This window comes from Bombina bombina, chromosome 4 (genome assembly GCF_027579735.1).
Source record: "Bombina bombina isolate aBomBom1 chromosome 4, aBomBom1.pri, whole genome shotgun sequence".
NCBI classification, from domain to species: domain Eukaryota; kingdom Metazoa; phylum Chordata; class Amphibia; order Anura; family Bombinatoridae; genus Bombina; species Bombina bombina.
Genome location: NC_069502.1, coordinates 799,732,972 through 799,747,179, shown reverse-complemented (window position 1 = coordinate 799,747,179; position 14,208 = coordinate 799,732,972). Strand labels below are relative to the sequence as shown.

At 41.3% G+C, this 14,208-nt stretch overlaps 1 protein-coding gene and 1 pseudogene across 1 annotated transcript in view; one reads left to right on the top strand and one right to left on the bottom strand.

The window, feature by feature from the left end:
* The window catches only part of LOC128657017 (oocyte zinc finger protein XlCOF6-like), a 119,111-nt gene that overhangs the window by 6,944 nt on the left and 97,959 nt on the right, over positions 1 to 14,208 (top strand). Inside the window, exons 4-7 of the mRNA XM_053711241.1 lie at positions 2,647 to 2,706; positions 2,886 to 3,033; positions 7,546 to 7,644; positions 7,776 to 7,862. Of these exons, the coding sequence (XP_053567216.1) occupies positions 2,647 to 2,706; positions 2,886 to 3,033; positions 7,546 to 7,644; positions 7,776 to 7,862 (394 nt within the window). The remainder of the gene's footprint in view (positions 1 to 2,646; positions 2,707 to 2,885; positions 3,034 to 7,545; positions 7,645 to 7,775; positions 7,863 to 14,208) is intronic.
* LOC128657025 (proteasome subunit alpha type-3-like) lies at positions 359 to 1,154 on the bottom strand (annotated as a pseudogene).

Sequence of the window (14,208 nt, the reverse complement as noted above, 5' to 3'; positions counted from 1 at the left end):
GCTTCTGGGTAATGTCATGTGACACTGGTCCTATTTACTGTGCTGCTTCTGATACACCAGACCTATCTTACTTACCCTAACTTCAGCTCACCCGATCATCTCACTTAACCGCACCAAGAACATTTCACTAACCCTAACTTCATCTCACCGAAACTAACCATCTCCTAACCCTAACTTTATCTCACCCAGACCATCTCACTAACAGATTTATTTTTTTTGCACATTAGCTTTTTTTTTACTTGTGAGATAAAAGATGAGCAAATAACAAAACCTTTCCAGAAACAGTCTGACACTATCTGTCCAGTGCTGTAAATGTATATACAAAAAGAAGTTCTTGTACAGCTGAAGCTATGAAATGTTACATGTTGTCATCATCCGAATCATCTTCTTCTTCTTCTAAAGACTCCTTTGCATATTTTTCTGCTTCTTCCCGGACATCTTTGGGAGCAACTTCATGTTTTCCGTTAGTTATTTTTCCAACCCAGCTCAGCTTCAGCTCAAAAGATTTGTCCTTTACTTCATCATATACGATGTAGATTATTTTCGCCACCTGTTTGACCACTTCCCGGCAGGTCATGTCTTTCATCTGAAGCTTCTCTATTTCTGTCTTGGCTGCCTGTTTGGTTTTACAAATAGAGCAGCCCCAGTATCCATAGGAAATACCAGATAGATCAATCATATACAGCTGACAACCATCATCTTTATTGGAATATCCCATCATGAAACTTGTGCCAAATGGTCTGACAGCGCTGTACAGTGTATAAGCATGCACGTGCATAGCTACTCTGTCCGCAAGGTGCTTTATTGGGATATCATAACCGTAGTTTGACCTGAAGTTGGAAGCTTCTTCTCTAGCTATATCTGCTAGGGATCGGGAATCTGCAAGGAGTCCAGCACTACCATTCCAACATGTTGATCAACATTAAAGATCCTTTTGTTTGAACCTTCTTCATAGAGCTTAGACAGAACAAGTTTCTCTACACCAAACCCAACACCATCCTTACACCAGATAGCAATGGCCGTGCTGCTGTTCTCAACTGCTTTAGCTGCATATTCAACCTGAAACACTCTGCCATCTGGAGAGAATGTGGATGTTGATAGATCATACCCGGTACCAATGGAACTCATCTCTCCGCTAACAATGCGCACCGGCTAGTGAGACTGCACTTTGTGCCATCTCACTAACCCTAACTTCATCTCCCTAACCATAACTTTCACTCACCCCGATCATCTGACTAACCCTAACTTCAGCTCACCCATACCTTCTTACTAACCCTAACTTCAGCTTACCCAGACCATCTCACTAACCCTAACTTCAGCTCACCCATACCTTCTTACTAACCCTAACTTCAGCTTACCCAGACCATCTCACTAACCCTAACTTCAGCTCACCCATACCTTCTTACTAACCCTAACTTCAGCTTACCCAGACCATCTCACTAATCCTAACTTCAGCTTACCCAGACCATCTCACTAATCCTAACTTCATCTCACCCAGACCATTTTACTAACCCTAACTTCATCTCACCCAGACCATCTCACTAAGCCTAACTTCATCCCACCCAGACCATCTCACTAAGCCTAACTTCATCCCACCCAGACCATCTCACTAAGCCTAACTTCATCCCACCCAGACCATCTCACTAACCCTAACTTCATCTCACCCAGACCATCTCACTAATCCTAACTTCATCTCACCCAGACCATCTCACTAATCCTAACTTTATCTCACCCAGACCATCTCACTAACCCTAACTTCTGTTTAACCAGACCATCTCACTAACACTAAATTAAAGGGACATTCTACTTTGAAAATTGCTATTGTTTAAAAAGATTCACCAGTTTTGCATAACTATCACTATTATACAAATATACTTTTTTGCTTTATTATTACCTGTATCTAAGCCTCTGCAGACTGCCCCTTATCTGTGCTTTTTACAAACTTGCATTTTCAACCACTAGTGCTGGTTCCGACATAACTCCACAGGAGTGAGCACAATGTTTATCTATATGGCATGCATGGACTAGCACTGTGTTGTTGTAAAAAGCTAATAAAAACCACTGAGATAAGCAGTGACCTGCAGTCACTTAGAAACAGGCAGAGATTTGAAGGTTTAGTGGTTATAAAGTGTTATATACATTGTTAGTTATGCAAAGATCAGGAATGGGTAGTAAAGGCGTAATCTATCTCTTTAAATAATAAAAAAAAAATAATCAAGTACATTGTCCATTTAAGCTCACTCACCTGCACAACCCTCCAACACAAATCCTCTCCCCGCAGAAAAAAATATACTAATCCTAACATCCAAGACCCCTCCCACCATAAAGAAAAAACCCACTCATAAAAAGTCCTACTACATGTCCTCTATTGCAAAAACTTACCGAAGTTACCACAGCACCGAAGGAACCTCCTATCAATCAAGGGCTCAACATTTTGCCCCATCACACCCTCTAAAAATGTTCTAGCAATGTAAATTTTCTTGATCTCATGTCCTCAGTCTTTAGCAGCTTTTATCATAGAGGTCCCACAAAATTATCCATTTATATTTGATTTATTTATATGTTTTGTGATGATCGAGAGAAGTAAACAAGAACTTGTTAGTCCAGGCAAATGGAGTCTGATTATCTTTCTCATACATATTATAGGAATACACCATTGTGAAGAAGAGGCTCTCCCAAAGCAGCGTTCAACAGCTGAGCGGAGAGGTGAGTACTGCTGGGGAATGTGACAATATACACAGTGACTCCCTTTACTGGCCCATCTGACCCTGTGTGTATTTACTACCTTCTGTATGTTCTCAGTAACTTTATCCTGGCTCTGTCAGTAAAAGTGTGTGACAGAACCAGTCCCTGTGTCAGCGCTGAATGAGTTGTGTGTGTTTCAGGTGCCTATAAAGTGTGATGATGTTGCTGTGTATTTCTCTATGGAGGAGTGGGAGTATATAGAGGGACACAAGGAGCTTTACAAGGACGTCATGATGGAGACTCACCAAGCACTAAGGACTAAGGAGATCCATGGAAATGAGAACTCAGGTAACGCTGTGTAGTAATAAATATCTCACTCAGGAAGTGCACAAAAACTACTGACGTGAGTGACACAGAGCAAATCTACAGTGAATCCGTCATGTGTGATCTAATGAGCCGTCTGATTATAAACTAATGTTATACCCAACAAAAATAATAAAAACACAGTTAAAGGGTCAAGAGGAATTACTGTTAAATCAATTTGTATATTAATTTTATATATGTAATTGTTTAAGTGCAAAACAGATGCAAATTGTTTCATATCCATTTAAAAGGACAGTATACACCAATTTTCATAATCAAAGTTTTTTATTAAGGTATTTATCCATACAATATTCATAGCATTACATCCTGAATATTATTCTCACAATATGATGACAAACTGATGTAGAAATGAAAAAGAAGAGGAAAAAAATAAAATAAGAATAAGATACATGAGCAACCTCAAGATTAAATTCCCCAGAAAGAGTACCGGAGGTATGGCATAAATATGGTATATTATAATGCTAGTAAGTCACTCATATATACATTTCAGGTCTTGCATTGATACCTTAGATTTTTTATTTTTTATAGAAGGATACCGTAGTACCTCTTTATCCAGATATACTGCCTAGTAGAGTGATGCTTTAGTCTGGACAACTTAGAGTAATAACATTATCTTAAAAGGACAGTCAAGTCCAGAAAAAACTTTCATGTTTTAAATAGGGCATGTAATTTTAAACAACTTTCCAATTTACTTTTATCACCAATTTTACTTTGTTCTCTTGGTATTCTTAGTTGAAAACTAAACCGAGGAGGTTCATATGCTAATTTCTTAGACCTTGAAGGCCGCCTCTAATCTAAATGCATTTTGATAGTTTTTCACCACTAGAGGGCATTAGTTCACATGTTTCATATAGATAACATTGAGCTCATGCACGTGAATTTACCATGGAGACAGCTCTGATTGGCTAAAATGCAAGTCTGTCAAAAGAACTGAAATAAGGGGGCAGTCTGCTGAGGCTTAGATACAAGGTAATTACAGACGTATAACATGTATAATTATAACTGTGTTGGTTATGCAAAACTGGGGAATTGGTAATTAAGGGATTATCTATCTTTTAAAACAACAAAAATTCTTGTGTTGACTGTCCCTTTAACTGAGAGATACAAGTTTTACTATAAAATATATAACATCTATTATAATGGAATAGATATAAAATATGATTGATACAATTTAGCAGATTAATACCGCTGAGATATTCACCATATTGGGTGAATAAAGACTAAATGATAAAGAGTACTGTCTCTGTTTTAAGGAAAATCTTAGTCAATCGGGGGGGATGAGATAATACAGCAGTAACTATATAATGAAAAATAAAGAACCTAAATTAATTATGGCTTTGGTTATTGGGTGTTCCACTGAGTATAAAGACGGAAGCTCTAAATATATATACGTTGTACAATTCCTTAAGGTAAGCGCTTCCGTAAATTTGCAGTTTCACTAACCCGGTGTGATGCGCTGTGTCTCCGTTGCTTCTGCAGCGTTGCTCTGTGTCTCCTGCTCAGCGCTCCCCACGGGAGCTACAGCAAAGGAAATGGTTCCGGTCTGAACAGGTGCATAGGATATGCAGGGAACCTCACCTCTTCCCCAAGGTTAAATGAAATTAAAGCAGCCAGGTCCTCGCACACTGTAGTAAGGTCTGGGTAAGGTAAAGAAATGAGCCGATACTTCTTGCTTGAGAAATAAAAAGCTTCTTTAGGTCACCGTCTCATTTCTTTACCTTACCCAGACCTTACTACAGTGTGCGAGGACCTGGCTGCTTTAACTAAATATATATACGGGAGGACAATGAACTGGTATAGAAAAACTTAGTTGCGCACGAGCTGACTGCATTAAACTATTTAGCAATAAACACCTTGATTAACAGAATTCTGGATTAGAGAGATACTGTTTGGTGAGGCCATGTCCACTAAAGCAGGATAAACCTATTGGAATCTCTCACAAATACATATTGAAAGCTATTTTATACGTACCATGTTCATGTATAGGAGTCTCCTAATGATGTTGTGAAGCCTTATAATAAGCAGTCCTCATATACTTGCACTCCGTTAGGGTAAATAATGCTACATTAAGGAGTTAGAGATTCTGGCATCTAAAAACAATACTAGGCACCACGTGTTAACATTGAAGATATTAAGAGTTGCATTTGGCATCACAGTGGCTGTTGTAAGTAGACATATAGTAGCAGGTAACAATATCTCTCCCATACAGAAGTTTATATAACTAGGACATCCCTATACATATCATTAAGTAATTAAGCACTTAGAGGGTGTACATTATGCAGATAGAATAACTATCAGAATAGCATTATCTCAATGACCTATAAAACAGTATAAGATAGGGTGAGATATTGGAGAAATGGGGATGTGGCTCATCAAGCTATAGAGATTAATTGAGTTAAATGTATTACAATTACCCTAAAGTAGTAAACTGCTGCAAGGTAAGCGCTAGGGTATTTATTATATTATGAGAAAGCATTGCTGACCCTACAACTAAGCTTCTACCAAAACATCAAGTTGTGAGCCGGTCTACCACACAGACAATAATTATTCTCAGAGCTCTTACAAACATATTAGCACCCACAGATTTAGGGTAGTGTAAGAAGGATTGTCTTGCCGCCCCGGCCGCTATCAGTGCAACATACATTAGTTTATACTGAGTTATTAGTGCTAATCTATTGGTTCTATAATCGAACAATACTTCTAAGAAAATTAGCAGAGCTCTAAAAGGCAAATATGTCAGGCAGCCAGCAATAACACACAGAAATATAAAAGTGCAAGGATAACTGGATATTTATACTCATTAAACTTTGCAAATTCTCATAATATACATCACCACGAAAGGTAGATTTATACAACCTTAGGATCAGGGAAAGGAGGAAAAGAGTCTCAATTAATCAAATATTAAGAGGCTTATAATGCAATGATACAATAAACCCCTAACTTTGGGGAACAAAAATTAAATGGTTTCTTGAGTAACATATGTCAGTTGGGTATAACATCTAAACTGTGTTAAGCTATCCCACTCCTGCTCTCACATAAGAGATCTCAAACAGTCGTTGAAAGTTCTTGTTCAGGTTAGTTTCTTGGGGATGGCAGGTGGACCATTTTTTCTGGGAGTCATATACTGTGCAAAAGTCCAAGTCCTTCCATATAAACATGAGCAACGCTGTTTGTTCAGCAGAAGAGGTGTAAATGGGCCAGGGATGTGATCTTTCCGGAAATGTCACTTTGAGAGCTGGCCAGGAGCTCTCATATATATATTTATTAGACCGTCCTCTTGCCTCATATGACTCAAGAACAGCTGTGTCTCCTTCAGATTGAGCGACTTCAGATAGCTGACTTAGGGTTGGGGGATCAGAGGTAAACTGGCTGCTGTCATCTGACATTTCTACCTCTGATCTGTCCTGAAATGAGTGAAAGGCAGATCTGATCTCCAGAGTGAGAGCTTGCTGATGATGATTAAGCTGCGCAACAAGTTATTGATGGAAGTCTACATAGTGGATGGTACTTGTGACCGTTGGTGTCTGAGGCAATCAGGATATATACGTGTGTCTTACTCTGAGCAGCGTTGGGGGATTGCTTGATTTTTAGTGTAGATTCACTTGTAGCCTGTGATCAATGTTATGGCAGCTCTGCAATGTGCCTGACTGAGGTCGCTGTCCTGTGCAATCACTCTGCTTAGTTACCTTGAGATCGGCGACCTCAGTGGCTGTATTCAGCTGTTATTCTGTCTGCTGAAGCGTAACTTCTCTGTAGTTGTCGACCGCAGGCTGGGCCCCTCTGGCAGAGTTATACGGTGATCATGCTTTTATGGCGCACTTGGGAAATAGGTCTCAACGACGGAGCAATGTGCAGGCTATTAGGAGATCCAGGTTGGTTACACAGGAACAGCATCCTCTTTTGTTAGTGTTCACCTAACATTTGGTCTGCTTTTAGGCTGATGAGAAGCCGGTGGGATGGCTAATTAGGCTTTTGAAACACGGAGCTTCAAAGAAAAGCCGCCATCTCGTTGCGGTGCTAGCTCCGCCCCCAGTATACACCAATTTTCATATAACTGCATGTAATAGACACTACTATGAAGAATAATATGCACAGATACTGATAAAAAATTCAGTATAAAACATTTAAAAAGTTACTTAGAAGCTCCCAGTTTATCTCTGTTAAAAAGGTAGCTGGAACACCCATTGCAAGTGGGGAAATATCAGACACGCCCCCATCCTCTGCATATGAAAAGACCCTTTACACAAACAGGAGCAAGCTGGAGTAGGTATACATCAGTATTCTCCTAAAACTTTGGGGCTTGGTTAAAAGTGTGAAAATCAAAGCAATGTTATTTAAAAATAAAATTATACATTTAAAAAAAAAAAAAACCTGTATGGGCTATATAAATGGATCATCTACAAAACATTTATGCAAAGAAAAATCTATTGTATAATTGTCCTTTTAACAAAACAAACTGATTTTATTCTTTATTAGAACTAACAGGTCACAGAGATGAAAATCTATATACAGGAGCACATAGCGAACTGGTACAGAATATTCAGCCAGTGGAGACCCCATCAGACGTCTCTGCAGGTAACAAATCTATGGCAGAAGCTACTAGTAATGTTTTCAAATAATTGTGTAATATTACTGTATAATCAGATTGTGTGAGATAACTGCACTTAAATCCATATAACCATAAAACTAATTGTATTCTTTATTAGAACTAACAGGTTACAGTGATGAAAATCTAGACACAGGATCACATGGGGACCTTGTACAGAATATTCAGCCATCAGATGTCTCTGCAAGTGAGTGATCTATGGTATAAGATTCACAGTTAGAAAACTCAGATTCTGAAATGTTTTCCCCCTATGTTAATGATGAGCCTCAGCACAGACAGATTGTAATAATAAAATCTATTTGGTTCACACTCCTACCTTGTCTTTTCTTCTCTCTCACCCTCTGCTTCATGTGAATAGTACACACACACATGCCCTCTATTCGCTTTACTCTCACCCTCTGCTTCATGTAAATGGTACACACACATGCCCTCTCTTCCGTTCTCTCTCACCCTCTGCTTCATGTAAATGATACACACACACGCCCTCTCTTCTCTTCTCTCTCACCCTCTGCTTCATGTAAATGATACACACACATGCCCTCTCTTCCCTTCTCTCTCACCCTCTGATTTATGTAAATGGCACACACACATGCCCTCTCTTCCCTTCTCTCTCACCCTCTGATTTATGTAAATGATACACACACACACACACATGCCCTCACTCATCCTCTGATTCATGTGAATGGTACATGCGCATGCCCTCTCTCACTTTCTGCTTCATGTGAATGGTACACACGCATGCCCTCTCACCGTATGCCTTTGTCAATGGTACACAGGCATGCCCTCTCAACCTCTACATTTATGTCAATGGTACATACACATGCCGTCTCTCACTGTGCTTCATGTGAATGGTACTCACGCATGCCCTCTCTCACCCTCTTCTTCATGTGAATGGTACACACCCATGCCCTCTCACCCTCTGCTTCATGTGAATGGTACACTCACATGCCCTCTCACCCTCTTCTTCATGTGAATGGTACACACCCATGCCCTCTCACCCTCTGCTTCATGTGAATGGTACACACCCATGCCCTCTCACCCTCTGCTTCATGTGAATGGTACACTCACATGCCCTCTCACCCTCTGCTTCATGTGAATGGTACACTCACATGCCCTCTCACCCTCTGCTTCATGTGAATGGTACACTCACATGCCCTCTCACCCTCTGCTTCATGTGAATGGTACACTCGCATGCCCTCTCACCCTCTGCTTCATGTGAATGGAACTCACGCATGCCCTCACCCACCCTCTGCTTCATGTGAATGGTACACACACATGCCCTCTCACCCTCTGCTTCATGTAAATGGTACACACACATACACCTTCTCTTCCATTCTCTTCCCTTCTCTGTCACCCTCTGATTTATGTAAATGGTACACACACATGCCCTCTCTTCCCTTCTCTCTCACCCTCTGCTTCATGTAAATGATACACACACATGCCCTCTCTTCCCTTCTCTCTCATCTTCTGATTTATGTAAATGGTACACACACATGCCCTCTCTTCCCTTCTCTCTCATCCTCTGCTTCATGTAAATGATACACACACATGCCCTCTCTTCCCTTCTCTCTCATCTTCTGATTTATGTAAATGGTACACACACATGCCCTCTCTTCCCTTCTCTCTCATCCTCTGCTTCATGTAAATGATACACACACATGCCCTCTCTTCCCTTCTCTCACCCTCTGCTTCATGTAAATGATACACACACATACCCTCTCTTCCCTTCTCTCACCCTCTGCTTCATGTAAATGGTACACACACATGCCCTCTCTTCCCTTCTCTCTCACCCTCTGCTTCATGTAAATGGTACACACACATGCCCTCTCTTCCCTTCTCTCACCCTCTGCTTCATGTAAATGATACACACACATGCCCTCTCTTCCCTTCTCTCTCACCCTCGACTTCATGTAAATGCTACACACACATCCCCTCTCTTCCCTTCTCTCTCACCCTCTGATTTATGTAAATGATACACACACACACACATGCCCTCACTCACCCTCTGATTCATGTGAATGGTACACACGCATGCCCTCTCTCACCCTCTGATTCATGTGAATGGTACATGCGCATGCCCTCTCTCACTTTCTGCTTCATGTGAATGGTACACACGCATGCCCTCTCAACCTCTACATTTATGTCAATGGTACATACACATGCCGTCTCTCACTGTGCTTCATGTGAATGGTACTCGCGCATGCCCTCTCTCACCCTCTTCTTCATGTGAATGGTACACACCCATGCCCTCTCACCCTCTGCTTCATGTGAATGGTACACATCCATGCCCTCTCACCCTCTGCTTCATGTGAATGGTACACTCACATGCCCTCTCACCCTCTGCTTCATGTGAATGGTACACTCGCATGCCCTCTCACCCTCTGCTTCATGTGAATGGTACACTCACATGCCCTCTCACCCTCTGCTTCATGTGAATGGTACTCACACATGCCCTCTCACCCTCTGCTTCATGTAAATGGTACACACACACACACATACACCTTCTCTTCCATTCTCTTCCCTTCTCTGTCACACTCTGCTTCATGTAAATGATACACACATGCCCTCTCTTCCCTTCTCTCTCACCCTCTGCTCCATGTAAATGGTACACACACATGCCCTCTCTTCCCTTCTCTCTCATCCTCTGATTTATGTAAATGGTACACACACATGCCCTCTCTTCCCTTCTCTCTCACCCTCTGCTTCATGTAAATGATACACACACATCCCCTCTCTTCCCTTCTCTCTCACCCTCTGATTTATGTAAGTGATACACACACACACACACATGCCCTCACTCACCCTCTGATTCATGTGAATGGTACATGCGCATGCCCTCTCTCACTTTCTGCTTCATGTGAATGGTACACATGCATGCCCTCTGCCTTTATGTGAATGGTACTCAAGCATGCCCTCTCACCCTATACCTTTATGTCAATGGTACACACGTATGCCCTCTCAACCTCTACATTTATGTCAATGGTACATACACATGCCGTCTCACTGTGCATCATGTGAATGGTACTCACGCATGCCCTCTCTCACCCTCTTCTTCATGTGAATGGTACACACCCATGCCCTCTCACCCTCTGCTTCATGTGAATGGTACACTCGCATGCCCTCTCACCCTCTGCTTCATGTGAATGGTACACACACATGCCCTCTCTCACCCTCTGCTTCATGTGAATGGTACACACACATGCCCTCTCTCACCCTCTGCTTCATGTGAATGGTACACACACATGCCCTCTCTCACCCTCTGCTTCATGTGAATGGTACACACACATGCCCTCTCTCACCCTCTGCTTCATGTGAATGGCACACACACACATGCCCTCTCTCACCCTCTGCTTCATGTGAATGGCACACACACACATGCCCTCTCTCACCCTCTGCTTCATGTGAATGGCACACACACACATGCCCTCTCTCACCCTCTGCTTCATGTAAATGGTACACACACATGCCCTCTCTCACCCTCTGCTTCATGTAAATGGTACACACACATGCCCTCTCTCACCCTCTGCTTCATGTAAATGGTACACACACATGCCCTCTCTCACCCTCTGCTTCATGTGAATGGTACACACACATGCCCTCTCTTCCCTCCTCTCTCACCCTCTGCGTCATGTAAATGGCACACAAACATGCCCTCTCTCACCCTCTGCTTCATGTAAATGGTACACACACACATGCCCTCTCTTCCCTTCACTCTCACCCTCTGCTTCATGTAAATGCTACACACACATGCCCTCTCTTCCCTTCTCTCTCACCCTCTGATTTATGTAAATGATACACACACACACATGCCCTCACTCACCCTCTGATTCATGTGAATGGTACATGCGCATGCCCTCTCTCACTTTCTGCTTCATGTGAATGGTACACACGCATGCCCTCTCAACCTCTACATTTATGTCAATGGTACATACACATGCCGTCTCTCACTGTGCTTCATGTGAATGGTACTCGCGCATGCCCTCTCTCACCCTCTTCTTCATGTGAATGGTACACACCCATGCCCTCTCACCCTCTGCTTCATGTGAATGGTACACTCACATGCCCTCTCACCCTCTGCTTCATGTGAATGGTACACACCCATGCCCTCTCACCCTCTGCTTCATGTGAATGGTACACTCGCATGCCCTCTCACCCTCTGCTTCATGTGAATGGTACACTCGCATGCCCTCTCACCCTCTGCTTCATGTGAATGGTACACTCGCATGCCCTCTCAGCCTCTGCTTCATGTGAATTGTACACACAAATGCCCTCTCTCACCCTCTGGTTCATGTGAAGGGTACACACACATGCCCTCTCTCACCCTCTGCTTCATGTAAATGGTACACACACATGCCCTCTCTCACCCTCTGCGTCATGTAAATGGCACACACACATGCCCTCTCTCACCCTCTGCTTCATGTGTGGTACACACACATGCCCTCTCTCACCCTCTGCTTCATGTGTGGTACACACGCATGCCCTATATTCCCTTTTTGTTTTCTTCTTCACCCTCTGCTTCATGTAAATGATACACACACACACGCCCTCTCTTCCCTTCTCTCTTACCCTCTGCTTCAAGTAAATGATACACACATGTGCCCTCTCTCACACTCTGCGTCATGTAAATGATACAAATGTGCCCTCTCTATCCCACTTCTAGTTCATTAAATGGTATTCTTGAAACTTTTATTTTATTGTGAACTCAGACATTTGGGCCATTAATAAAGATTAAATATAGGAATAAATTGGCATCTGGTACTTTGCAATATACGGTAAATATCCTTTTAATACAATGACAGTAGTGGAACATTATTTAATCTACAGACTATTATATGTATATTTTGAAGGGACATTCGGTGAAAATTTAAAAAGCACATAAATTAATTACATCTTTGAATAGAAAACATATTTGCAATATAAATGTATTGGCAAAAATACCTATAGTAAAAGTTATCACTGTTTTAGTGTTAGCATTTGTCTCTGCTCGTGCATGTGAAGCATATCTAGATATTCTCAGTGCACCAGCATTTTAAATACAGCAGCTGCTCAGAGCGCCTGCAGGGCTTGCATCATGTCAGCAATTAACAAATTGAGTCATCACCAGATGGTAAAAGCACCGTTCTCTGAACAAGTGCTGTGTTTGAAATGCTGGTGCACGGTGCATACTTAAAGGGATGCTAAACCCTATTTGTTTCTTTAATGATTCAAATAGAGCATGCAATTTTAAGTAACTTTCTAATTTATTCCTATTATTATTTTTTCTTCTCTTGCTATCTTTATTTGAAAAAGAAGGCATCTAAGCTAAGGAGCCAGATCATTTTTGGTTCAGATCACTGGACAGCACTTGTGTATTGGTGAGTGCATTTAGCCACCAATCAGCAAGCACAACCCAGATTGTGAACCAAAAATGGGCCGGCTTCTAAACTTACATTCTTGCTTTTCAAATAAAGATAGCAAGAGAATGAAGAAAAATTGATAATAGGAGTAAATTAGAAAGTTGTTTAAAATTGCATGCTCTATCTGAATCATGAAAGAAACAATTTGGGTTTAGTGTCCCTTTAAATACATGTTTGAAACAGCTATAGCTTTTATTAGAAGTAATTTTGCTAATACAGGTGTACCTCGCTCATACAGCGCGTTGGGGACCGGAGCCCTGCTGTAAAGTGAAACCCGCCTTAAAGTGAAACAAGGCGGTTTTAGCTTTCTTCTCACCTGCCAGTGCGTTTAAAAACTTGAAAATATGTTTGAACTAACATTTATTAGGTGTGCAATAGCGCTACGTTTAGTTTAACACTAGCACAGCACAGTATTCAATAAATACTGTACCTGTAAAATAGTGACAATTACTGTTGTAACATTTGCCAGACTATAACACTGAGACACAGATTGCACTGTGATGCTGTAAACAGAGTGAACTGTGCATAGCACAATTGGTTGGTGCCAGTCACTTTCCTCGCAATCTCACGAAGATTACAGCACTTTTTCAAAATCCTTGGAGGTTGAACCTTTATCTCCACAAAGCGTTGTATTAGTGAAGCGCTGTAAAGTGAGGTTTACCTGTACATCTATATTACAAAACTGCTTCTATTCATAACTGAAATGCACCCATGTGGATGCTAATTTTGGCTGGAATGTTCCTTTCAGTTCTGAAATAAGTTTTGGGTGTTTATGCTTCATACTCGTACCTGCAAATTTGCAATATATTTGAAATATTTAACGTAACATCTGAACGTACAAATCTAATAAAATTACATTTTTGATGTTATTGATCAACCTCAATATGCACCAAATATTAAAGGGACAATCTACTTTCTTTTTATTTTTGTTCAAAAAGATAGATAACGCCTTTACTACCAATTCCCCAGCTTTGCATAACCAACATTGTTATATTAATATACTTTATAACCTCAGTTTACCTGTTTCTAAGCCCCTGCAGGCCATCTCTTATCTCAGTGGCTTTTATTAGCCTTTTACAGCCATACAGTGCTAGTTCATGTGTGTCATATGGATAACATTGTTATATTAATATACTT